Source organism: Geotrypetes seraphini, chromosome 6, assembly GCF_902459505.1.
Source record: "Geotrypetes seraphini chromosome 6, aGeoSer1.1, whole genome shotgun sequence".
Lineage (NCBI taxonomy): Eukaryota > Metazoa > Chordata > Amphibia > Gymnophiona > Dermophiidae > Geotrypetes > Geotrypetes seraphini.
The window spans coordinates 9,446,245-9,471,832 of record NC_047089.1 but is presented as its reverse complement, the minus strand read 5'-3'; the positions used below and the strand labels follow the sequence as shown (position 1 = coordinate 9,471,832).

The following is a 25,588-nucleotide window of genomic DNA, read 5'->3' as shown; positions in this document are numbered from 1 at the left end:
TTCCATCTCCAATATTTTTGTAACACACAGTATATGACAGCAGAAAAAGACCCTTCTGGTTCATCCAGTTTACCCAACAAGGTAAACCATTCCGTGTGGCCCAGGTCACCCATGTTTTTTTTTTTTTTTGGAAAGTAATTTTTATTATATCAGCAAGTTCACATTGAAATACAGACAACGTTAACATTTTGGGAGATAACAAAACTTTCCCAAATCCCCAACCCACCCAAACATCCCCTCCCCACCCCACCTGGGCAAACTTAATGAAAGAAAACCAACCATGTAGGAGTGAAAATCAGGTCACACATCCCAAAGTTGTTGTTGAATATTCGTAACACAAGTTAAACTAAATAGGTACCAGCATTGGCGAAACAGCCTTCCCTTTTTTGCTGTCAAGTCCATAATGTCCCTACGTTCCAACAACATTTGATGTAACATGAGTGATCGCCACTGTTGTAGAGAAGGAGGTTGAGGCGAAAGCCACTGAGTCAATATACATTTCCTACCCATGAGTACAGTCTTTCGGATAAAAAGCGCACACCCCGGTCTAGGTGGATGAAAGCGAATTTGCAAAGTCCAGGTCACCCATGTTTAAATGCTGCTTGTGAACTCACCACCATACAAGCACTGAAACATAATGGAGACAATACACGGTGTATTGCTGGCAGTATTCAACTTACTGGTTCACCCACTTGAAGTGACAAAATGATCAACACACTGGAGTTGTCAAACCTTCACCTGTCCCTCACTACGTGCAGGACACAGCTCATACAAGTCTGGCCAGCATCGGCCTCTGTTCCCCCATGCTTAGAGTTACCATATGGCTCCAGAAAAGAGAGGACAGATTGAGATATTGGGATTTACTTCCATTGAAAGCAATGGAAGTAAGGAAGATGGATAGACATCTGGGTTTCTGAGCCTCTTTATAAAGCACATAAACTATGGAGTGGAGGAATAAATAGCTTAGTGGTCAGAGTGCCAGCCTGACAACCCAGGACGTTAGGTTGAAATTTCACTGCTGCTCCTTGGGATATTGGGCAAGTCACTTAACCCTCTATTGCAGTGTCTCTCAAACATTTTTTAGCTCTGGCACACTAAACGGAGCAAATGTTTCTTGCGGCACATTATAATCAAAATTATAAAGTTGCAAAGCCAAAAAATTAAACTTGAGAGTTATTTATTTAAAGTTCTTTAAGCTATGTTTGGGTAATTGTAATAACGATGAAACTAAAGTAGATAGACTAGAATTGCTAATCAATGCGACGGATGTGCTTGTTGAGTGCAAATTAACTCGAAATGCCGCTCGATAGTCGACAAGCAAACACGCATTTCTAATCTAATCTAATCTTCCATTTGCGAGTCACACAAACCTATACAAGATCAAGGCGACAGATCAAAGAGGAAGTGGGAAAGTAGTAGGGAACGAGGGCATGGGGAAGCAAGAGGAGGGACCTAGAGGTGTGCTATACAGAAGCTGAAACAGTGAATTGTCAAGGAGGTGGGTCTTCAGGTTTTTTCTGAATGTGGTGTCATCCACCATCTTCAGTTCTCTTTTTTTTTAAATTTAATTTTTGTCAGAGCCGAAAATCCAAGTTTACAAAGATAAAAAGATACAAACGGTAACAAAGCATTAAAAAAATCAAACTAAAATTACTTGCTGTTAGTTTTCAAGGACCATTCACGTCAAAGAGTGATGCTTGACTTGGCGGTTGTATCCTTACACACACAGATGCTCATAACATTGGCAGACATGTCATCTATTCGTGTATACTTATGAAGGGAATTTTTAAAATAAGGTAAAATTCTGGAATCTTTCATGGTACACCTGGAATTTCTTTGAGCACACCACTGTTAGTTTGAGAGACACTGCTCTATTGGAAGTCTCCTTCGTCTTGCCGTCTGATGGCTCCATGTCTTCCTGCTTGGTGCCGGCTGTTTCCTTCACGGCTGGTTGGCCCCAGTGGTGGGCTTGGTGGTGCAGGCAATCTCTTCGACTCTCGGCGGAGAAGTACACCCAATATGATGGAGGAAGTGGTGACGGCGGGAGATTGATGTTTCGCCTGGTGCCTCCCACTTAGATAGTCTATGAAGCAGTTCAGGGTGGTGAGAAGAGATCCTGGTGAAAGTGCTATTACTCTTGAGTTCATCCCAAAACATACAGGGGTTCCCTATGGAGGATAGCCCATGGATTCAGCTTTGCAGAAAGGACTTTAGATCAACTTTATTCCACTCTATAGCTAGTGCATAGAGTTTACTGATTTTTCTCACTGTGGTTATAGCTGACAGAAAGATGGTTTTCCATGTGAGATTATTAATTGAGGTGACACCTAATTGCTCAAATGGACTCCCCAGGAATATAGCAAAAATGATGTTGAGATCCCAGGCTGAGGAAGGCTTTAGTAGTAGTTTCATTTGCATGAGGCCTCTTGTGAGAAAAGGCATAGAAGGTGATAGAAGGCAGTGCAGAACATAAGAACAGCCTTACTGGGTCAGACCAATGGTCCATCAAGCCCAGTAGCCCGTTCTCAAGGTGGGCAATCCAGGTCACTAGTACCTGGTTAAAACCCAAGGAGTAGCAACATTCCATGCTACCGATCCAGGGCAAGCAGTCTTTCTCAATAACAGACTATGGACTTTTCCTCCAGGAACTTGTCCAAACCTTCCTTAAAACCAGCTACGCTATCCACTCTTACCACATCCTCTGGTAACGTGGTCCAGAGCTTAACTATTCTCTGAGTGAAAAAAAAATTCCTCCTATTGGTTTTAAAAATATTTCCCTGTAACTTCATCGAGTCCTTGTAATTTTTGATGGAGTGAAAAATCGATCCACTTGTACCTGTTCTACTCCACTCAGGATTTTGTAGACTTCAATCATATCTCCCCTCAGCTGTCTCTTTTCCAAGTTGAAGAGCCCTAACCATTTTAGTCTTTCCTCATATGAGAGGAGTTCCATCTCCTTTACCATCTTAGTCACTCTTCTTTGAACCTTTTCTAGCGCCACTATATCTTTCTTGAGATAAGACCAGAATTGAACGCAATACTCCAGATGAGGCATTATAACATTCTTAAATCTTGTTAGCCATCTTTTTAAATAATTTCTAGCATTCTGTTTGCTTTTTTGGCCGCCGCCACACATTGGGCGGAAGGTTTCATCATATTGTCTACAATGACATTCAGATCCTTTTCTTGGGCACTAACCCCTAAGGTGGACCCTAGCATCCGGTAACTGTGATTCAGGTTATTCTTCCCAATGCGCATCATTTTCCATTTGTACACATTAAATTTCATCTGCCCAGTCTTCCAATTTCCTAAGTTCTGCCTTAACCACACAAGCCTCAAACACTTATGATTTTTAAGTGTTTGAGGGTTGTACAGATGAGGATGGAGCTTGCAGGAATGGGGCAGGGACAGGAAAATCATTTCCCACGAGGACAGGGAAAAATTCTCTACTCCAGACTTCTCAACATGGCTTGGACCAGGAAGGGGGTTTTCCGCATAGACATTTGTAAATCTTGGAAGATCTGGTGGACAGACATTTATATAAATTCCTTTGGGGCACTTCAGAACGAAGTATGAAGATTTTAATATAATTTTGATAGCGCATACACTTTTATCTCATACATATTCATTGTGAACATTCTGAAAACCTGACTGGTAAAACTCTCCCGGCCATAGAGTATGCTTGCAGCCCCCTGATTATCAGAAGAGAAAGCTGTAAAAATCTTGTAAAATGTGATTAGCTGTAGCAGTTAAGGGCCTCGTATCCACACAATGGTGTATGCTGCATACAAGGAAGACTGCAATATAATGGTGAAGCTAAGCTTGTAATTAATATGAAAAATTCATTTATATACTGTACTTGTAAGGAAAACACTAAAATAACATCCAACCACAAATGTTTTATTTATATTTTGCATAAAGATAAAATGTTTAATTATTTTAAAATACTTCCTCCAATAGAAGAAAAATACAGTAAATTTGAAGATAAAATCTGCCTGACTGTCCTTTTCAGCACATGAACACAACTTAGACTCTATATATGAATTTTGCTTATTTAGACAGTACGTGTATTTTTTTACATGACAATGCTTGAAACATTCACAAAGGCCCAAGCCCTACTGCTTCGTGAAAGTGCTAATGAGTTAATTCTGGGGACCCCTCTCCCGCAAAGGGGTCACTCATAGTAAACAGGCTTTCATTGGCCATGTACAGAAAAATTCCTGAATTAACATTGAATGTGGTGATATTAATTGAATTTGGGTTTATTAAAGTATTACCTTGAAGTGGATGAAAAAATTCCAGTGGCATATCTTCACAAAATAGCTTTAAAAGAATGTCAGTTGTTAAAACCAGTGCAACTGGGATGGAAGAAATCCTACAGCTAAGATCTCCGAGCACCTCTTCAACCCCTCAGCATAGAGAAGTGACTTGGCCGAAGGTCCCTGGCTCCTGCTGGGTGCTTTATTGAATTAATTAGAAAGCAAGTCAAGTTTTATCAATTAAAATCATGTAGTGGGATAAAAAGAAAGCGCAGACTGGTGGAGGAAAAATGGAGCCAATCAGTCACAAACATAGCAACTACTTTTTGGGTTCAATATCAAGCCAGAAGCACGCCAAATTAGAAGTTTTCCTCAGTGAAGATTTTTGCAAGAGTTTAGTAGTGATGAAAGATGACATCATTAATACAGACACTCACTTCAGTGCCACAAAACTCCTTACATAGTTCTGAAGGGTTTCCATATCAGTCTAAGCACTTTCTCTAAGTACATATTTCCATTTTCATATTATAAAACTTACAGGACAATTGATACCACCACATTTTAATGTGCTAAATTTGTTTTAATGCACTGAAATCAAATTTAAGATTTCAGCACCCTTAACACTGTATTGACATTCTACCATCATCTTCACAGACTAAAAAACAGAAAAGTTGAAGGGAGCATACACAAATACATTTCAAGAAGAAGGTTTTCCTTTAAATTAGCATTTCACTGAATGTCAAAGCAATTCTGAAGACTCAACCTCCCCAAAACACCAAGGACAGAGCAGTAGGTGAGAACCAGGAGAGTCACTTTCCTAGGTCTCCATAAAGTTTTCCTTCTTCTGATCAAATGCAGCCCATCTGGTTAATCCAAATGAGATTCATTAGATGTGACTAGAGGCCCCATCTCATCACATGAAGTTTTAATAATCCATCTAAAAAATGGACTTTCCCCAACAGTGAATATTTACAGAAAATGAAGAACTCAAACCCACAACAGATCTAACAAGATGAACACTTTTGGATATATGACGGTACTAGAATCGAAGTGCTTGCTTACACAGTAAACAAGATACTTTTCACCAAAGAGCTCGTGGGGACTTTGCCTCCGTGAACGGAAATCACTAGCAAGTAATCTTCCATTACTTCCTCCAACCAACCAGCAGTCCACCTGTTCATTTCTTCTGAAAGAAGCCCATGATGGAGGCTTGCTTGGTGCCTCTGCTGCTTGCCCCTTTCTTCGTCGCTTTGGCGTCTTGCTTCATAGTTGCTATGGGCATTGGTTTTTGAGCTGCTGCTACTTTTGATTTTACAAATTCTTCCCCACTGTCTGTACAGGACTCACTTTCATAAACCTTTTCAGTCACTGGAAGAAAATGAAGGTATGGGTGGTTAAGATCTCCACAGCAGCATTTGTTTTAATATAGAGAGAGAACAGAAATGCTTCTTCACCAACTTTCTAACACCAATTTACTATCGGATTGTGCCGAGGTAGTAAAGAGTAAAGGCTGCAGCTAATACCATGGATATGTCATCTCCCATGCATGTAGTGTAAAATGTGTTGATGCTGAGGGACGGACATGAAGTGAGCTTTATTCACCCTCTGCTCCTGTCCACTGGCAAAGAACAAGGGCACATACAACCAGCCTGATAAAAGAACAGGATCACCAGGAAGTGATAGGCTTCCGGTTGCATCAGAGGAGAAGCTTCCGCCCACACTTCAGGCAGGCTCTGGTGGCTTGAACAAGTTACTCTGTAAGCTTAAAATGCACCTGAAGGTAAGGGGGAGGGAGATAGATAGATTCGGCCGGTAGGTGGGATGGAGGGGGTCACGCGTGATGGGTGATCATGCGCATTCCCTCCCTTAACAGCGGGGACAAGGCCAGTCACCGCTCCACGGGGCAATGGATGGCCTTGTCCCCATACCCACAGTGAGCATTTTCCCCCCCTCACTGTTTCGGCGGGTTACCCGAGGCTAGCTGCGGGTAACAGCCACCGTGTCATTCTCTACTCTATATCTTCAAACTGTATAATGGAATTAACCATGCTAGCCCTTTTTACACACACTTTTTATTTTATTAAAAAAAACATTTACAAGGGGAAGGGTATGACCTTAATGTTTATTAGCAAATAATCTTGCAAGTGCTACCCAACCCACAGGTTGCTGTAAAATGCCTACAAGCATCTATAAATGATAAGTGACCAAGCCAAAAAGGTGAAGAGAAACACTGGCGAATTATAGGAACTTAAACTGGCAACATAACATAACATCGTGCTTCTTAACCGCATAACCATAAGTTCTAAGCGGTTTACAAAAGATTATAAACTAAAGACAATTTAAGAATGACAGAAAGAAATTATTTAACCAAGTATTTTGAAAAAAAGATAAAGTTTTCAGTTGAGTTCTGAAATGTTTATAAGACCAGGCTCCAAGCAATAACAATCGAAATTCTCCATCATGTGAAGCTGCTTGGAATGCTAAAGTATGGTCCAGAAATGTCTTGCTTTTACAGCCCTGTACTCCCAGGAAAGAGACTTGGGAGTTCTGATCGACAAGTCGATGAAGCCGTCCACGCAATGTGCAGCGGCGGCAAAAAGGACAAACAGAATGCTAGGAATGATAAAGAAGGGGATCACGAACAGATTATAGAAGGTTATCATGTCCCTGTACCAGGCCATGGTGCATCCTCACCTGGAGTACTGCGTCCAACACTAGTCGCCGTACATGAAGAAGGACACGGTAGTACTTGAAAGGGTCCAAAGAAGAGCGACTAAGATGGTTAAGGGGTTGGAGGAGCTGCCGTGCAGCGAAAGATTAGAGAAACTGGGCCTCTTCTCCCTCGAACAGAGGAGATTGAGAGGGGACATGATCAAAACATTCAAGGTACTGAAGGGAATAGACTTAGTAGATAAGGACAGGTTGTTCACCCTCTCCAAGGTAGGGAGAACGAGAGGGCACTCTCTAAAGTTAAAAGGGGATAGATTCTGTACAAACGTAAGGAAGTTCTTCTTCACCCAGAGAGTGGTAGAAAGCTGGAATGCTCTTCCGGAGGCTGTTATAGGGGAAAACACCCTCCAGGGATTCAAGACAAAGACAAGTTCCTGCTGAACAAGAACGTGCGCTGGTAGGGCTAGTCTCGGTCAGGGTGCTGGTCTTTGACCAGAGGGCCGCCATGTGAACGGACTGCTGGGCATGATGGACCACTGGTCTGACCCAGCGGCGGCAATTCTTATCTTCGTATGTTAAATAGGGCATGAGATTTTCTATTTTTATATGATGCTAGAGAGAATCTATTAACCATATAAAATGGAACGGTACCATACATAACCTTATCACAAAAGCAACCCAACTTAAAGAAAACACGAGCTTCCATTGGCAGCCACTGCAACTCACAATAGAATGGAGTCACATGATCATATTTTTTTAAGACCGTAGATCATTCTAACCGCTGTATTCTGAATCAGTATGAGTCAAACCATGTCTTTCTTGGGAATTGTTAAATACACAATATTACACAATAATCCAAAAGACTCAGTATTAAAGATTGTACCAGAAGTTTAAAAGCAGAAAAATCAAAAAAAGGTTAACTTGTATTTCACCATCAGAACTATTGTGCATAGGCTGATTTTCTAAATCTGAAGGCACTTGGCTTTTCATGAAGTCTGCATGTGTTGTACACAGGTCTCTATATGATTTCATTTGTGTGCAATAAGTTCAAGAACCAGATGCACTAATGTGTTTTCCAATATACAGATCTATATTTGAAAATCAATAAACATATTTGAACTCAATATACAGATCTATTACACAGCCACCATTGTGTGCTGCTTAATCATAATTAAAAATGTGGGAAATTACAAGATGGAAAAGATGTTAGCGTTACAACAAGGGAATCTTCATAATTTAAAAAAAATATGGGAACCATTGACTAACTACTCTAATGATCATGGGTAGTAGACAGGTGGGGATGGGGTGGGAAATGTATATTATATGGAATTAGGAATATTGATAAAAAAGGGGGTATTTATTTTATTTTACAAGAATATTTGATTGTAAATACAAATGATATATGAAAGTTGTTTGTATTATGTTTAATTCACTTGTTGTAAGAATTCAAAAATGAATAAATAAAAAAATAAAAAAAAGGTTTAATGGTACGTAGTTTCCAGAACGTGTAATGACTCTTACCACCACAGCATCATGGTCAGGTGCTGATCCAAAATAACTCCCAGTATTTTAATTGTTGGTTGAATTATATACAAGGTACAATTTATACTAATCGATAGCTCGTGAATAATCTTATGTGGCGACATAACAAAGAACTTTGTCTTATCAGGGTTAAGCTTGAGTTTGAAATCCTGCATCCAAGAGTTCATCAATTTCAACACAGACTCAACAACTCTCCAATGTTTAAATTCATTTTAAGTGCGGTTTTTCCTGACCAATGATGAGCTGAGCTTTGAGTAATGTAGTTGATGAACACATTGTAACTCTCTTCTGAGGTCTTTTTCTTCAGCTTTTTGCCTTGGTCAGTTATAAATTTATAGATGCTTGTGGGTTGGGTAGCCCTTGTAAGATTTTCTAATATCAGCATAATCAGCTTAAATGCCAAGTTCAACACAGGTTACAATTATACAGTTAAATCAAAATAAAAACAAGACATTCTAGAACTTTCTGAACCAACCATGTGTTTACCTGTCTCTCTTATTTTTGCAATAATTACTAATGTTTATTATAATATTTGTTTTAAGAATTTTCTCCCTACTGGCTTTAGGTTTTGGACTGTATAGGAAACAAAGGTCCATTATCTATGTAAAAATCAGGTGGTACAATTGTGTAACCACTTTATAGGCATTTTCTTGCACCAGCTCATAAAGAGATTTCTTAACCTCTAAGAAAATCTTGGACCATTCTTCTGTAGTAAACACTCTACCCAGATCCTACTCCTATAAAAGGGTGCCTAATACCATCAAGACCCCTAATACTCTAGCAACGAAAGGGGTCTTGGTAACTTTCCCAGTGTAAGCTGCATATTTTCCCAAGATATACATGCCTTTCCACCAAACTTTGAAATTACAGCAGTGAAATCTGTACAGAACTATCTCTGTTGGGCTGGTCTTGCGAGTTGGTGGCAATGCTATGGACTATTATGCAGAGGACCTGGATTTCCTTCTCAGGTCAGTCAAGGCTGAGGATGCTGGGAGAGGCAGCAGATAATTGTGCAATGGCGACACCTAGTGACAGCTAAAGATTGCAAGGTTCTAAGAGGCGCTAACTGGCCAGGGACTACTGCTGCAATGACTGAAGGAAAAGTTATGAGGGAATATAAAATGAGGTGGGAGGTAAATCTCCAGGAAAACACTGCTATTCTAATGGTTATCTGCCTAGTCATTGGATCACAAAAAGCCAGCCAGGTTTTCAGGATATCCACAATGAAATGGATTAGCATACACAGATCCCTCTTGTGCAAACTCATTGGGATTATCCTGATATCTGACTGGCTTGGTGCATCCCACTAATCTAATATATTACAGTTATTCTATTATTTAGAAACTAGTCATTAAGCCCGTTACATTAACGGGTGCTAGAATATATGTCTGTCTGTCTTTCTTTATTTCTGTCTCTCTCTCCATCCCGCTATCTTTCTTTCTGTCTGTCTCTCTCCTGGCCCCCTTTGTCTGTCTGTCTTTCTGTCTCTCCCTGCCCCTGTGTCTTTCTTCTTTTCTTTCTGTCTCCCTTCCTCCCGCTGTCTGTCTTTCTTTCTATCTGTCTGTCTCTCTTCCAGCCTCCTATGCAGCAGCATTTCTCTCCCCCCCCCCACTTCCCTGTGCAGCCACAGCAGCATTCCCTCCCTCCACACCACTTCCCTGTGCAGCAGCAGCGTTTTCCCTTCCCCCCCTTCCCTTTTCACGGTCTAGCCAGCTTCTTTAGTCCGTTGCCGCCCACCCCCCCTTCCCTTCCCGCAGTCCCGACAAATCTGCCGACTCCAGTCTGCAGCACTCTGCACACGCTGCTTCGGGGCCTTCTACTGCCATGATTTACTCTGCCGCGTCTCTGATGATGTCATCAGAGACATGCCAGAGTAAATCAGGGCAGTAGAAGGGCCCGAAGCAGCGTGTGCAGAGTACTGCAGGCTGCTGGAGTAGGCAGGTTTGGAATCGGGACCACGGGAAGGGGGAGGGGCAGCAAGACGTCGGGAGAACTGAGACCGAAGAGCAGGGAGTCCAGCAATGGCGGCCAGTGCTGCGAATGTAGCAGGTTTGGAGTCGGGACCACGGGAAGGGGGAGGGGCGGCAAGACGTCGGGAGAACTGAGTTACCGAAGAGCAGGGAGTCCAGCAATGGCGGCCAGTGCTGCGAGTGTATGTAGGAGCTGGGGACTCTTGCATGCGCACTCCTGCTTGGCCACAGACCTACAGAACATGGAAAAGGGAATACAGAACATGAAAGTTGGAGTGCGCATGTGCGGCTAGCGTTTTATTATATAGATGCTCAATTACTCGGTTCTATTCTAATGAGCTATTGGGAACCAATCTGATTTGATCTCTATTTAGTGGATTGGAGGTAATCCAAATCCTTTTCCAAGCACCCTTCGCTGGAATTGGCTATCACCAAAATAAATCAACCAACGGCGTTAACAAGAAGGATCACAACATGCTTTCAAATGTGCAGACATGTTTTCAAATGGAGTTCTATGGATACACAGGTGCTTATCTGCAGACATCTTCCCCCTTGAAAACTCCCTCTCTCTCTGACGGGAAAAGATGTGATGCAAAGTGGGCTGGATTTCATTTTCTTTACCCTGTATAATTTCTCACTCTCAGCAAGCTCATCATTATAGAAATTCAGAACTACTTTAAATCCATATAGACAATATAAAAGTGAGAATGCAGGGTAAGAAATCCAGGTAGCACCAGCCATCTGTGGATTTTTAAAGTGAAACCCTACAAAAGTTTCCCTTAAAAACTGGGCCTGCAACTTAAGTGGTTGTATCTGTGTTGGTTAGGTTATTATTTTTGTTTTATTTCCTTTTGGATCATGCATTTGTGATTTTTATAATGGGCTTTAAGGTCTACAAGTACAAACTATTTATGGGCCTGCGATTACACAGATATCCTCTTATCAGTTCTGATTCCACATTTGTATTTCAGCTTCTACAGGAGGAAGAGGAAGAACCTTTATTGTATCAGTACTTGATAACAATCTGGGACAGAGGAGCGAGGAGAATCCGAGGTTCACTTTACACAAGTCATAAACGTTGCAGTCAGAAGAGAAGCAGGTGCAGTTACAAGTATAGGGCCACTTCCTTACCTATAGAGCCTTCTTCATCCACAAAGGTCTTGGTCTTCAGCATCCGCTTACGTCTTCTCTTTTTTTCTCTCCTTTGCAGCTACGGCATGTTCACACAAGAGATATGCAGTTACACTAGGGCTCAGCCTCAGAAATCTTATCTAGTATAATCCATAAGAAATGAAGCTTGGCTCGTCACCCAGTAACTAACTTGGCTAGTTATACACATACAAGTGGTGACACTGGCTGCATATACTATAGCAGGACCTGTTTCTCCACTCCTATCCCAGCTAAGATGATAATCAAGCAGCTCTAAGGCCTCCTGTGCAACTTTCTTTAAATTAGTCCCCTTATTTTGTTACTCTGTCTTATATATATGTACAATCTTTGCTGACATCCTATGCTATCTATTAAAATGTTCTATTGTGTTGACAATGTAATAAAGCATACTATCCAGAGTTTACAGAAGAGTCTCCGCAGCGCCAGGTATCTGGAACTCTCTCATGCATTCTTACCATTGACGGCTGTGGTTGTGGCTCAGTCTTTTGAACAACTTCAGTGTTAGGAGATGGTGCCTTAATGTTTTGGACAACAGATGCTCCTGTAAGAAAAATAAAATGTTGTTATATTAATCAGGTAATCTATTCTGCCTTTACCTATTCAGTTCAAGGTCGGAATACATTACAAGAGGTTGGGTCAGTTATCCAGGAAGTTACAATGGACAGTTTTGACAGGGACATTCAATAGAGTTGCTAGTACAGGTAAATCAGTACAGTTAGGCCATAGTTACAAGTTCAAGTAGGTTATCGCTGGCTCATCATTATGTCCCAAGAGTTGCATTAGACAAGTTTAGAAAAATAGCTACAGATCATACACTGGTCCTTGGTTATTTGCCTGTGACACACAGCATGGAAGGTGTAAAAAAAAGAAATATCCACAGCCTACATAGAGAATTATAAACATTTGAAAATAAGGTTGTAAGGAAACTCAAGGGGTCAACTGCCCGTCTCCTGCTTTTAGACCCCTTCTCATATATTATCCCAGAGAAATGACCCAGATCAAATCAACAAGAATTTAAATTGAGATACAATGGCCTTGTGTATTGCTACTTCTACCCTCCAGTGTGCTTTGCATACCTCGGCTCTCCAGGAGGCTCATAAAACAAGCCTAACTCTACTAAAATGGAGTGGAAGAGTATCCTAATAGTTAAAATCACTAGGCTGAGAACCAGGGAAGCCAGAGTTTAATGTGTTGAGTTTAACTATAATAATAATAACTGTTTATATACCGCAGGACCATGAAGTTCTATGCGGTTTACAATGGTTAAAAGATGTTACAAATTAAGCAGAATTAACAAAGTTAGAAGCTAGTTATTAACAGCAGTAGAGATCAGTTATTCAACTCCTCCAGTCCCGACTCCTCCAGAACTGCCCAAAGGCTTAAACTAGCCTTCCCCTCTCCACGCGGCATCCACTATTCAGGCAAACTGGGAAAATCTCTTCTCTTCAAAATCACAGGTCTTTGGAACGACCTCACCACCCCGCTGCGGAACCTGAGCTCCCTTCAGTTATTCCGCAAACAACTGAAAAGCACAGTTACTTACCGTAACAGGTGTTATCCAGGGACAGCAGGCAGATATTCTTGACTGATGGGTGACGGCACCGACGGAGCCCCGGTACGGACAATTTTAGAGTGATTGCACTCTAAGAACTTAGAAAGTTCTGGCAGGCCGCACCGCGCACGCGCGAGTGCCTTCCCGCCCGACAGAGGCGCGCGGTCCCCAGTTATGATAAGCCAGCTAAGAAGCCAACCCGGGGAGGAGGGAGGGACGCAAGAATATCTGCCTGCTGTCCCTGGATAACACCTGTTACGGTAAGTAACTGTGCTTTATCCCAGGACAAGCAGGCAGCTATTCTTGACTGATGGGTGACCTCCAAGCTAATAAAAGAGGGATGGAGGGAAGGTTGGCCATTAGGAAAACAAATTTTGCAAAACAGATTGGCCGAAGTGTCCATCCCGTCTGGAAAATGTGTCCAGACAATAATGAGATGTAAAAGTATGAACTGAGGACCAAGTGGCAGCTTTGCAGATTTCCTCCATAGGCGTGGATCGGAGGAAAGCTACAGATGCTGCCATAGCTCGGACTTTATGGGCTGTGACAGAACCTTCCAGTGTCAGTCCGGTCTGAGCATAACAGAATGAAATGCACGCTGCCAGCCAATTAGACAACGTACGTTTAGAAACAGGACGTCCCAATTTATTTGGATCAAAGGACAGAAAGAGTTGAGGGAATGATCTGTGAGGCTTAGTACGGTCTAAATAGTAAGCCAGAGCCCTCTTACAGTCCAAAGTATGTAAAGCCTGTTCACCAGAATGAGAATGAGGTTTTGGAAAAAAGACAGGCAGAACAATGGATTGGTTGAGATGGAATTCAGAAACAACCTTCGGGAGAAACTTTGGATGAGTACGCAGAACCACCTTGTCATGATGAAAGACTGTAAAAGGTGGATCTGACACTAGTGCATGGAGCTCACTGACCCTCCTGGCAGAGGTAAGAGCAATAAGAAAAAGCACCTTCCAAGTGAGAAACTTGAAAGAAGCAGTAGCCAAGGGTTCAAATGGAGGCTTCATTAAAGCGGAAAGAACTACATTAAGATCCCAGATAACAGGAGGGGCTTTAAGAGGTGGTTTCACATTAAAAAGACCCCGCATGAACCTGGACACTAAGGGATGAGCTGAGAGGAGTTTTCCATGGATTGGCTCATGAAAAGCTGCTATAGCACTAAGATGGACTCTGATTGAAGTGGACTTGAGGCCAGAGTCTGACAAAGAAAGGAGATAATCCAACAATGTCTCCACTGCAAGGGAAGTGGGATCATAATGATGGAGAAAACACCATGAAGAAAACCGTGTCCACTTCTGATGGTAACATTGAAGAGTGGCCGGTTTCCTGGAGGCATCCAGAATTGAACGAACAGGCTGAGACAAGAGTGTATCATGAGAAGTCAGCCCGAGAGATACCAAGCTGTCAGGTGCAGAGACTGTAGGTTGGGGTGTAGGAGAGTTTCCTGATGCTGAGTAAGCAGAGAAGGATACAGAGGCAGAAGAAAAGGTTCCCTGGAACTGAGTTGAAGTAGAAGGGAGAACCAATGTTGCCTGGGCCACCTCGGAGCAATCAGAATCATGGTTGCTTGATCCCTCTTGAGCTTGAATAAGGTTCTCAACATGAGAGGCAGAGGAGGGAAAGCGTACAGGAACAGATTGGACCAATCGAGGAGAAAAGCATCCGCTGCCAGACGGTGAGGTGAGTAGAGTCTGGAGCAGAATAGGGGCAGCTGATGATTGTGCGGAGCTGCAAAGAGGTCTATCTGAGGGGTGCCCCATTGAGCGAAGATGGATTGTAGAGTTACCGGATCGATTGTCCATTCGTGAGGTTGGAGAACTCTGCTGAGCTTGTCCGCTAAGGAATTCTCCTCTCCCTGAATGTAAATAGCTTTCAGGAATAGATGGTGATTTATGGCCCAAGTCCAGATCTTTTGGGCTTCCTGGCATAAGAGGCGAGAGCCCGTCCCACCCTGTTTGTTGATGTAGTACATCGCAACTTGATTGTCTGTGCACAACAGGACAACTTGAGGAAAAAGAAGATGTTGGAAGGCCTTGAGGGCATAAAACATCGCTCTGAGTTCCAGGAAATTGATGTGACGCTTCTTTTCCTGGGCAGTCCAAAGACCTTGAGTTTGGAACTCGTTCAAATGAGCTCCCCATGCATAAGGGGAGGCATCGGTGGTGATGACTAGTTGATGAGGAGGTTGATGGAACAGAAGACCTCTGGACAGATTTGAGGATACCAACCACCATTGTAGAGACTGACGAAGAGATGATGTCACAGATATGTGACGTGAGCAAGGATCCGTCGCTTGGGACCACTGGGTAGCTAGTGTCCATTGAGGAGTGCGCAGGTGAAGACGTGCAAGAGGCGTGACATGAACTGTGGAGGCCATGTGACCCAAGAGAATCATCATTTGCTTTGCTGTGATGGAACGCTGTGGAAGCACCTGCTGACATAGAGAGTGAAGCGTTTGAAGACGATTGGACGGCAGAAACGCTCTCATGAGGATTGTGTCCAAGATCGCTCCTATGAATTGAAGTCTCTGAGTGGGGATGAGATGAGATTTGGGTAGATTGATCTCGAACCCCAGAAGTTGAAGAAACCTGATGGTTTGGTTGGTGGCCAGGAGAACAGTCTGAGATGAATTGGCCTTTATCAACCAATCGTCCAGGTAAGGAAAGACCTGAAGGTGGTGAGATCGCAGGAAGGCAGCCACCACAATCAGACATTTGGTGAATACTCTCGGAGAGGAGGCAAGACCGAAGGGTAGTACCTTGTATTGGTAATGACAACGATTGATCATGAAGCGTAGGTATTGTCTGGAGGCCAGATTGACCGGTATATGAGTGTATGCTTCTTTGAGATCGAGAGAACATAGCCAGTCGCCTTGATTTAGAAGAGGATAAAGAGTGGCTAGAGAGAGCATTTTGAACTTTTCTTTGACCAAACATTTGTTGAGATCGCGGAGATCTAGAATTGGTCTGAGATCTCCTGTTTTTTTGGGGACTAAAAAGTAACGGGAGTAGAATCCCTGTCCCTTTTGATCTAGAGGAACCTCCTCTATGGCGTTCAAAAGGAGAAGGGATTGAACCTCCTGGAGAAGAAGGAAAGACTGAGTGTGCGAAGCAGACTCTTTTGGTTGACTTGGAGGAGGTAGGGTTTGAAAGTTGAGAGAGTAGCCGTGGTGGATGATGTTCAGAACCCACTGATCTGACGTGATAAGTTCCCAACGGCTTATGAAATAAGAAAGACGTCCTCCTATAGGCTGTGGAAGTTGAGTAGGAGGGAGAAGACTGGCTATGTTCTGGAGAACCAAGTCAAAAGGGTTGAGTAGACTTTTGTGCAGGAGTAGATTTTACCTGCTGTTGTTGCTGAGGTTGTCTAGCAGCTGGACGCTGCTGCCTCTGACGCCTAGGTTGTTGAGCAGTTTGAGGCAGAGGACGAGCCACAAATCTACGTTGGTAGGTTGATTGTGGACGAAAGGGCCTAGTTGGTGGAGGCTTCTTAGGTTTAAGAAGCGTGTCCCATCTGGTCTCATGAGCCGATAATTTCTGGGTAGTGGAGTCCATGGAATCTCCAAACAGCTCATCCCCTAAGCAAGGTGTATTGGCTAGCCTATCCTGGTGATTAACGTCCAGTTCTGAAACACGAAGCCAGGCTAGCCTTCGCATGGCCACTGAGATGGCCGTGGCTCTGGAGGTCAGCTCGAAAGTATCATAGATAGATCTTACCATGAATTTTCGAAGCTGTAAAAGAGATGAACAAGTGTGGTGAAAAGCAGACTTTTTCCTATCAGGAAGATATTTCTCAAAAGCAGTGATATTTTGTATTAAGTGCTTAAGATAAAAAGAGAAATGGAATGCATAATTTCCTGATCGATTTGCTAACATAGCATTTTGGTATAGCCTTTTACCAAACTTGTCCATAGATTTGCCCTCTCTGCCAGGAGGGACTGAGGCATATACACTAGCCCCTTTGGACTTTTTCAAAGTGGACTCAACTAAAAGGGACTCATGAGCTAATTGGGGCTTGTCAAACCCAGGAATAGGAATGACTTTATACAAGGAATCCAACTTTCTAGGAGCTCCAGGAATAGTTAAAGGAGATTCCAGATTTTTATAAAACGTCTCTCTCAATATATCATGGAGAGGTAGTTTAAGGTATTCCTTTGGAGGCTGGTCAAAGTCCAAGGCATCAAGGAAAGCCTTGGATTTCTTTGACTCAGCCTCCAAAGGAATGGAGAGAGAATCACACATTTCCTTCAAAAATGAAGAAAAGGAAGATACTTCTGGTTTAGAGGAGGCTCCTAAAACAGACAGGTCCTCATCACCAGAAGAGCATTCTCCCTCCGAAAGAAGAGGATCCTCCGAGTCACCCCATAAGTCAGGGTCTCGAACCTGAGAACTCCGGTCTCGAGACTCTGGAGTGGAAGGCTCTAAATGCCGGGACTTGTGAAGAGACTTCCCCGACCTGCCCGATTCGGTACCGGGAGATGCTACAGTATGCACCGGAGCCGAAGTTTGTACAGCTTGATGGTGAGCTCTCGGCTCCGGCGCCAGAATCGGCATGGAGACCGAGGAAACCGACTGTACCGGTACCGATAGAGTGGACGTCGATAAAATAGGACGGTCCACTATCGGTACCGGTGGCTCAGACCGGACTGGTACCGGTAAATTCGATGCCAGGGCTGGAGGTAGGAGGTGCTGTAGCTGTTCTTTAAGTTGTTCCTTCAGAACAGCAGCTATACGCTCCTCAAGGGAAGGCACCGGTACCGTCTTTTTCTTTAATGGTACCTGCGGTGCCGCTCTACGCTCCGAGGATGAGGACCCCGATGTCGAGGGGCTCACCTCTATTGGAGCGGAGCGCTTCCGTGGGCGCCTCGAGGTCGGCAGAATTGGACTCGCTGCCATCGAGACCGGAGGACGCTCCAACGGGGAAGGCTTCTTAGCCGGCTTACCTGGAGTCGACACCGCCGCGGTATCGCGTGGTGTCGATGATGTGGGTGCCGACTGCGCCGGTGCCGATGTCGGTGCCGGTGTAGAATCAGACATCTCGGCACCAAACAATAATTTTTGTTGAATCTCTCGATTTTTAAGAGTTCTCTTTTTTAAAGTTGCACAGCGGGTGCAGGTTGACGCTCGATGGTCGGGACCAAGACACTGGAGACACCAATTATGAGGATCAGTTAGTGAAATTGGTCGTGCACACCGCTGGCACTTTTTGAAGCCGGGTTGGGGGGGCATGAATGTAAAAACGGCTTCAGCCAAATCGAAGGCCGAGGCCTCAATGGTGGCTAAAGGCCCCGCCGGGGCAAGGCCGAAAAACAGGCAAAAAAACAAAATGTTTTTTTTTTTTTTTTTTTTTAAGAAAGAAAATAAAGAAAAAAGGAAAGGAAATAATATTCCTCAAAAAGTTTACGCGAGCGGGAAGTTCACAAAAAATCCTCTCACAACAGCCGTTGAGAGAGACGCGTCTTCTTAGCTCCGCGGAAACTAAGAAACTGGGGACCGCGCGCCTCTGTCGGGCGGGAAGGCACTCGCGCGTGCGCGGTGCGGCCTGCCAGAACTTTCTAAGTTCTTAGAGTGCAATCACTCTAAAATTGTCCGTACCGGGGCTCCGTCGGTGCCGTCACCCATCAGTCAAGAATAGCTGCCTGCTTGTCCTGGGATAAACCTGGCTTTTCAGCAAATTGTAGCTCTATCCTTCCCCCCTTTCTCTCCCCCCTTCTACACATAAGTTCATGTAATCCTTTTTCTTCTTCTCTACCCACTATTTTAAGTTCTTGTAAACCATGTCGAGCTCATGGAGATGATGATATACCGCATCATTCTCATGGAGATGATGCGGTATATAAACTTAAGGTTTAGATTAGATTAGAGTACAATTGTACAGGTTAGTTGCCTAAATATTTCAGGAACAGATATGTTTTTAGGTGTTGTGAGATGATGGTCCATCTTATTTTGTATTCTCACTGTTCCTTATATTCTCTCAAGGCCCATTTGAACTTTTAATGACCCTCGTCTTGTTTTTCCAAGGATGTGGGTTCTATTCCTAGGTCAGTTGTTCCATTCACTGAGCTAGATAGAGATGGTGATGCTGTGGAGAAGACAGTCAATCATTACACAATGGTGACATCTAATGGCTGATTTATAGCCCATGATTACAAAATTCCAGAAGGAGTTTTGATGCATTGTCCCTGGCCAATTGACCGCCACTGCATTGACAAAATAAATCTGATGCCTGAAAGTTCATCAATGTTTATTTCTTCTTTCAGGTTTTTATTTAAGAACAAATACATATTTAGAAAAAAGTAGAAATTTAATATTACCTTTTAATTTTCTTTCCTTGAGTCCTACCAGACCAGTTGTGCCTTTGTACCAGCAGATGGAGACAAAGAACAAAAAGGCTGTGAATTCTGCCCTATGAGAAGCACCATGCAGCTTGCTTGGCTCTGGTATTCCTGTATCAAAACTAAAAACTTTCCCCTAGGGCATCAATCCATATTCAACTATTACTGTGAGTTAAAATTTGAACACCTACTCTTGAAAATAAATAAGGCGGGATTCTGCAATAGACTGGTAGGACTCAAAGAAAACTAGCAGGTAAGACCAAATTTCTTCTCTCTTATTCACCAGTCCAGTCCAGATGTGTGGCATGTATCAAAGCACTCCATACACTGGGTGAGACTCCAAACCCAAAGCCTTAGCATCGGCATCCTCTTTGGCTCATACATCTAGCCAGTGACAGAATGCAGAGAAGCCCATGTAGCCGCCTTACAGATCTCTATAGCTGAAACTATGCACTTCAGCTCAAGACATTGCCACACCTCTAGCAGAATAAGACTTAAGGCTCTCAGGAACAAGATGGCCCTTAAGAACTCCCGCCTCAGCATAGTTTTTATTTTCATTATGGAACAACCTCAATGAACTTTCATTTTCCAAATTTAAATCATTGTTAAAAGGACCATTTCTTTCAGCTTACATTCAACGTTCTACTTTCGTCATAGAGGTCTTAGATCAAGGGTTGCAGATGGGAAAGTACACGGGGTTTGTTCCTAAAAAAATTTTTCTATGAATGCTTCAGAGTGATTAGTCGGACCTTTGTCCTTTCATCCGAAAGCATTCTTTTTTTTTTCTATTATATTTTGTAAACCACATTGACCTTCGGCATAGTGTGAGGTATAAAGCACAGTTACTTACCGTAACAGGTGTTATCCAGGGACAGCAGGCAGATATTCTTGACTGATGGGTGACGGCACCGACGGAGCCCCGGTACGGACAATTTTAGAGTGATTGCACTCTAAGAACTTGGAAAGTTCTAGTAGGCCGCACCGCGCACGCGCGAGTGCCTTCCCGCCCGACAGAGGCGCGCGGTCCCCAGTTAGGATAAGCCAGCTAAGAAGCCAACCCGGGGAGGTGGGTGGGACGCAAGAATATCTGCCTGCTGTCCCTGGATAACACCTGTTACGGTAAGTAACTGTGCTTTATCCCAGGACAAGCAGGCAGCATATTCTTGACTGATGGGTGACCTCCAAGCTAACAAAAAGAGGGATGGAGGGAAGGTTGGCCATTAGGAAAACAAATTTTGCAAAACAGATTGGCCGAAGTGTCCATCCCGTCTGGAGAATGCATCCAGACAATAATGAGATGTAAAAGTATGAACTGAGGACCAAGTAGCAGCCTTGCAGATTTCCTCAATAGGAGTGGAACGGAGGAAAGCTACAGATGCTGCCATCGCTCGGACTCTATGGGCCGTGACAGAACCTTCCAGTGTCAGTCCGGTCTGAGCATAACAGAATGAAATGCACGCTGCCAGCCAATTAGACAACGTACGTTTAGAAACAGGACGTCCCAATTTATTCGGATCAAAGGACAGAAAGAGTTGGGGAACTGATCTGTGGGGTTTCGTACGCTCTAGATAGTAAGCTAGAGCCCTCTTACAATCCAAAGTATGCAGAGCCTGTTCCCCAGAATGAGAGTGAGGTTTCGGAAAGAAGACAGGCAGAACAATGGATTGGTTGAGATGGAATTCAGAGACAACCTTAGGGAGAAACTTTGGATGTGTACGCAGAACCACCTTGTCATGATGAAAGACCGTAAAAGGTGGATCTGCAACTAGTGCATGTAGCTCACTGACCCTCCTGGCAGAGGTAAGAGCAATAAGGAAAAGTACTTTCCAAGTGAGAAACTTGAAAGGAGTGGTAGCCAAAGGTTCAAATGGAGGCTTCATTAAGGTGGAAAGAACCACATTGAGATCCCAGATAACAGGAGAGGTGGTTTCACATTGAAAAGACCCCGCATGAACCTGGACACCAGGGGATGAGCTGAGAGAAGTTTTCCATGAACCGGCTCATGAAAAGCAGCAATGGCACTGAGGTGGACTCTGATGGAAGTAGACTTAAGGCCAGAGTCAGACAAAGAAAGCAGATAATCCAACAATGTCTCCACTGCCAGGGAAGTGGGATCAAGATGATGAAGAAGACACCAGGAAGAAAATCGTGTCCACTTCTGATAGTAACATTGCAGAGTGGCTGGTTTCCTGGAGGCATCTAGAATGGAACGAAAGGGCTGAGACAAAAGAGTATCATGAGAAGTCAGCCCGAGAGATACCAAGCTGTCAGGTGCAGAGACTGGAGGTTGGGATGTAGAAGGGTCTCTTGATGCTGTGTAAGCAGAGAAGGAAACAGTGGAAGAAGAAAAGGTTCCCTGGAACTGAGTTGAAGTAGAAGGGAGAACCAATGTTGCCTGGGCCACCGTGGAGCAATCAGAATCATGGTGGCTCGTTCCCTCTTGAGCTTGAACAAGGTTCTCAACATGAGAGGCAGAGGAGGGAAAGCGTACAGGAACAGATTGGACCAGTCGAGGAGAAATGCATCCGCTGCCAGACGGTGAGGAGAGTAAAGTCTGGAGCAAAAAAGGGGCAGCTGGTGATTGTGAGGAGCTGCAAAAAGGTCTATCTGAGGAGTGCCCCACTGAGCGAAGATGGACTGTAGAGTGAAAGGATCGAGTGCCCACTCGTGAGGCTGGAGAATTCTACTGAGCTTGTCCGCTAAGGAATTCTTTTCTCCCTGAATGTAGATAGCTTTCAGGAATAGATGGTGATTTATGGCCCAAGTCCAGATCTTCTGGGCTTCCTGGCACAAGAGGCGAGAGCCTGTCCCACCCTGCTTGTTGATGTAGTACATCACAACTTGATTGTCTGTGCACAGCAGGAGGACCTGAGGAAAGAGAAGATGTTGGAAGGCCTTGAGGGCATAAAACATCGCTCTGAGTTCCAGGAAATTGATGTGATGTTTCATTTCCTGGGCTGTCCAAAGTCCTTGAGTTTGGAATTCGTTCAAATGAGCTCCCCAGGCATAAGGGGAGGCGTCGGTGGTGATGACAAGTTGATGAGGAGGTAGATGAAATAGAAGACCTCTGGAGAGATTTGAGGATATCAACCACCATTGTAGAGACTGACGAAGAGATGATGTCACAGATATGTGTCGTGAGCAAGGATCCGTCGCTTGGGACCACTGGGTAGCTAGGGTCCATTGAGGAGTGCGCAGGTGAAGACGTGCGAGGGGTGTGACATGAACTGTGGAGGCCATGTGACCCAAGAGTATCATCATTTGCTTGGCAGAGATGGAATGTTGTGGAAGCACCTGCTGACATAGAGATTGAAGCGTTTGAAGACGGTTGGATGGCAGGAACGCTCTCATGAGGACTGTGTCCAAGACAGCTCCGATGAATTGAAGTCTCTGAGTGGGGATGAGATGAGATTTGGGTAGATTGATCTCGAACCCCAGAAGTTGAAGAAACAGGATGGTTTGGTTGGTGGCCAGGAGAACAGTCTGAGATGAATTGGCCTTGATTAACCAGTCGTCCAGGTAAGGAAAGACCTGAAGGTGGTGAGAGCGTAGAAAGGCAGCCACCACAATCAGACATTTGGTGAACACTCTTGGAGAGGAGGCAAGACCGAAGGGCAGCACCTTGTATTGGTAATGACAACGATTGATCATGAAGCGTAGGTACTGTCTGGAGGCCAGATTGACCGGTATATGAGTGTATGCTTCTTTGAGATCGAGGGAACATAGCCAGTCGCCTTGATTGAGAAGAGGGTAAAGAGTGGCCAGAGAAAGCATTCTGAATTTCTCTTTGACCAAGCATTTGTTTAGATCGCGAAGATCTAGGATGGGTCTGAGATCTCCTGTCTTTTTGGGAACTAGAAAATAACGGGAGTAGAATCCTTGCCCCTTTTGATCTAGAGGAACTTCCTCTATGGCGTTCAGAAGGAGGAGGGATTGAACCTCTTGAAGAAGGAGGGTAGACTGAGGAGTGTTCAAAGCAGACTCTTTTGGTAGACCTTGGGTAGGAAGAGTCTGAAAGTTGAGAGAGTAGCCGTGGTGGATGATGTTGAGGACCCACTGGTCCGAGGTGATGATTTCCCAATGGCTTATGAAATGAGTAAGGCGTCCTCCTATAGGCAGCGGAAGATGGGCAGATGGAGGGATACTGGCTATGTCCTGGAGAACCAAGTCAAAAGGGTTGTGAAGGTTTTTGTGGAGGAGGAGGCTTCACCTGTCGTTGCTGCTGTGCAGGTCTAGTGTTTTGCCTTTGTTGTTGCCTCTGACGCCTGGGTTGTTGAGCTGCCGGTGGCAAAGGACGAGCCACAAATCGACGCTGGTAGGCCGATTGCTGACGAAAAGGCCTGGTAGGTGGGGTCTTCTTTTTTGTTTTGAGGAGAGTATCCCACCTAGTTTCATGAGCAGAAAGCTTTTGAGTAGTGGAGTCCATGGATTCTCCAAACAGCTCATCCCCCAGGCAAGGTGCATTAGCCAGTCGATCCTGATGATTGATATCAAGTTCTGACATTCTGAGCCATGCCAGTCGGCGCATGGCCACCGACATAGCTGTGGCCCGAGAAGTCAGCTCAAAGGTGTCATAGATCGATCTGACCATGAACTTTCGAAGTTGTAAGAGCGATGAAGAAGTTTGGCGAAAGGCAGATTTTTTACGGTCAGGGAGGTACTTCTCAAAAGCAGTCAGATTTTGTATGAGATGCTTGAGATAGAATGAGAAGTGGAAAGCGTAATTCCCTGACCTGTTGGCTAACATCGCATTCTGGTACAACCTCTTGCCAAATTTGTCCATGGCTTTACCTTCTCTGCCAGGAGGGACTGAGGCGTATACACTAGCTCCCGTGGATTTCTTTAGAGTGGATTCCACTAATAGAGACTCATGTGGGAGCTGTGGTTTGTCAAACCCAGGAATCGGGATGACTTTATATAAGGAGTCTAACTTGCGGGGGGCTCCAGGTATGGTCAAAGGTGTCTCTAAATTCTTGTAAAACGTCTCTCTCAAGATGTCATGGAGAGGTAATTTGAGATATTCCCTTGGAGGTTGGTCAAAATCCAGTGCATCAAGAAAAGCTTTGGATTTCTTTGACTCAGCCTCCAAGGGAATAGAGAGAGAGTCACACATCTCTTTTAAAAAAGATGAGAAAGAGGTTACATCTGGTCTAGAGGATGGGTCTAAAGCAGAAGGATCCTCATCACCAGATGAACATTCCCCTTCAGAGAGAAGAGGGTCCTCTGAGTCACCCCACAGATCAGGATCCCGAACCTGAAAACTGCGGTCTCGAGATTCCGGTGTGGAGGGTTCCAGGTGTCGGGATTTGCGTCCCGACTTACCTGACCTCATAGACACGGTACCGGGAGACATTAAGGGCTGCATCGGTGCCGAAGTCTGAACAGCCTGGTGTTGAGCTCTCGGTTCCGGTGCGAGGACTGGCATGGAGACCGAGGAAGCAGAATGTAGCGGTACCGACAAAGTGGATGCCGAAAGAAGGGGCTGCTCCACTGTCGGTACCGGTGGCTCAGACCGGACCGGGACCGGAAGGCTCGGTGCCAAAAGTGCAGGAAGGAGTTGTTGCAACTGTTCCTTAAGCTGCACCTGCAGGACAGCGGCGATCCGCTCGTCCAGCGAAGGCACCGGTACCGCCTTTTTCTTCTGCGGTACCTGCGGTGCCGCTCTACGCCCCGAGGATGAGGAACCCGAGGTCGAGGGGCTCACCTCTATTGGGGCGGAGCGCTTCCGTGGACGCCTCGAGGTCGGCAGGACTGGGCTCGCTGCTACTGAGACCGGAGGACGCTCCAACGGGGAAGGCTTCTTAGCCGGCTTACCTGAGGGATGCGAAGCCGACGCGGTATCGCGCGGTGTCGACGAGGTGGGTGCCGACTGAGACGGGGCCGATGTCGGTGCCGGTGCCGCAGAGTCAGACATCTCGGCACCAAACAATAATTGCTGCTGGATCTGCCGATTTTTCAGAGTTCTCTTTTTTAAAGTCGCACAGCGGGTGCAGGTAGACGCTCGATGGTCAGGACCAAGACACTGTAGACACCAGTTGTGTGGGTCAGTGAGTGAAATTGGTCGTGCACACCGCTGGCA

At 44.5% G+C, this 25,588-nt stretch overlaps 1 protein-coding gene across 2 annotated transcripts in view; it reads right to left on the bottom strand.

The window, feature by feature from the left end:
- Positions 1–3,879: 3,879 nt before the first annotated feature.
- POLD3 (DNA polymerase delta 3, accessory subunit) overlaps positions 3,880–25,588 on the bottom strand; it is a 63,823-nt gene continuing 42,114 nt past the window's right edge. For both annotated transcript variants that reach the window (XM_033949621.1, XM_033949622.1), the window contains exons 10-12: positions 12,067–12,152; positions 11,573–11,651; positions 3,880–5,627 (exon numbers count right to left, since the gene is read on the bottom strand). In XM_033949621.1, coding sequence (XP_033805512.1) covers positions 5,437–5,627; positions 11,573–11,651; positions 12,067–12,152 — 356 coding nt within the window. In that variant the 3' untranslated portion in view covers positions 3,880–5,436. The remainder of the gene's footprint in view (positions 5,628–11,572; positions 11,652–12,066; positions 12,153–25,588) is intronic.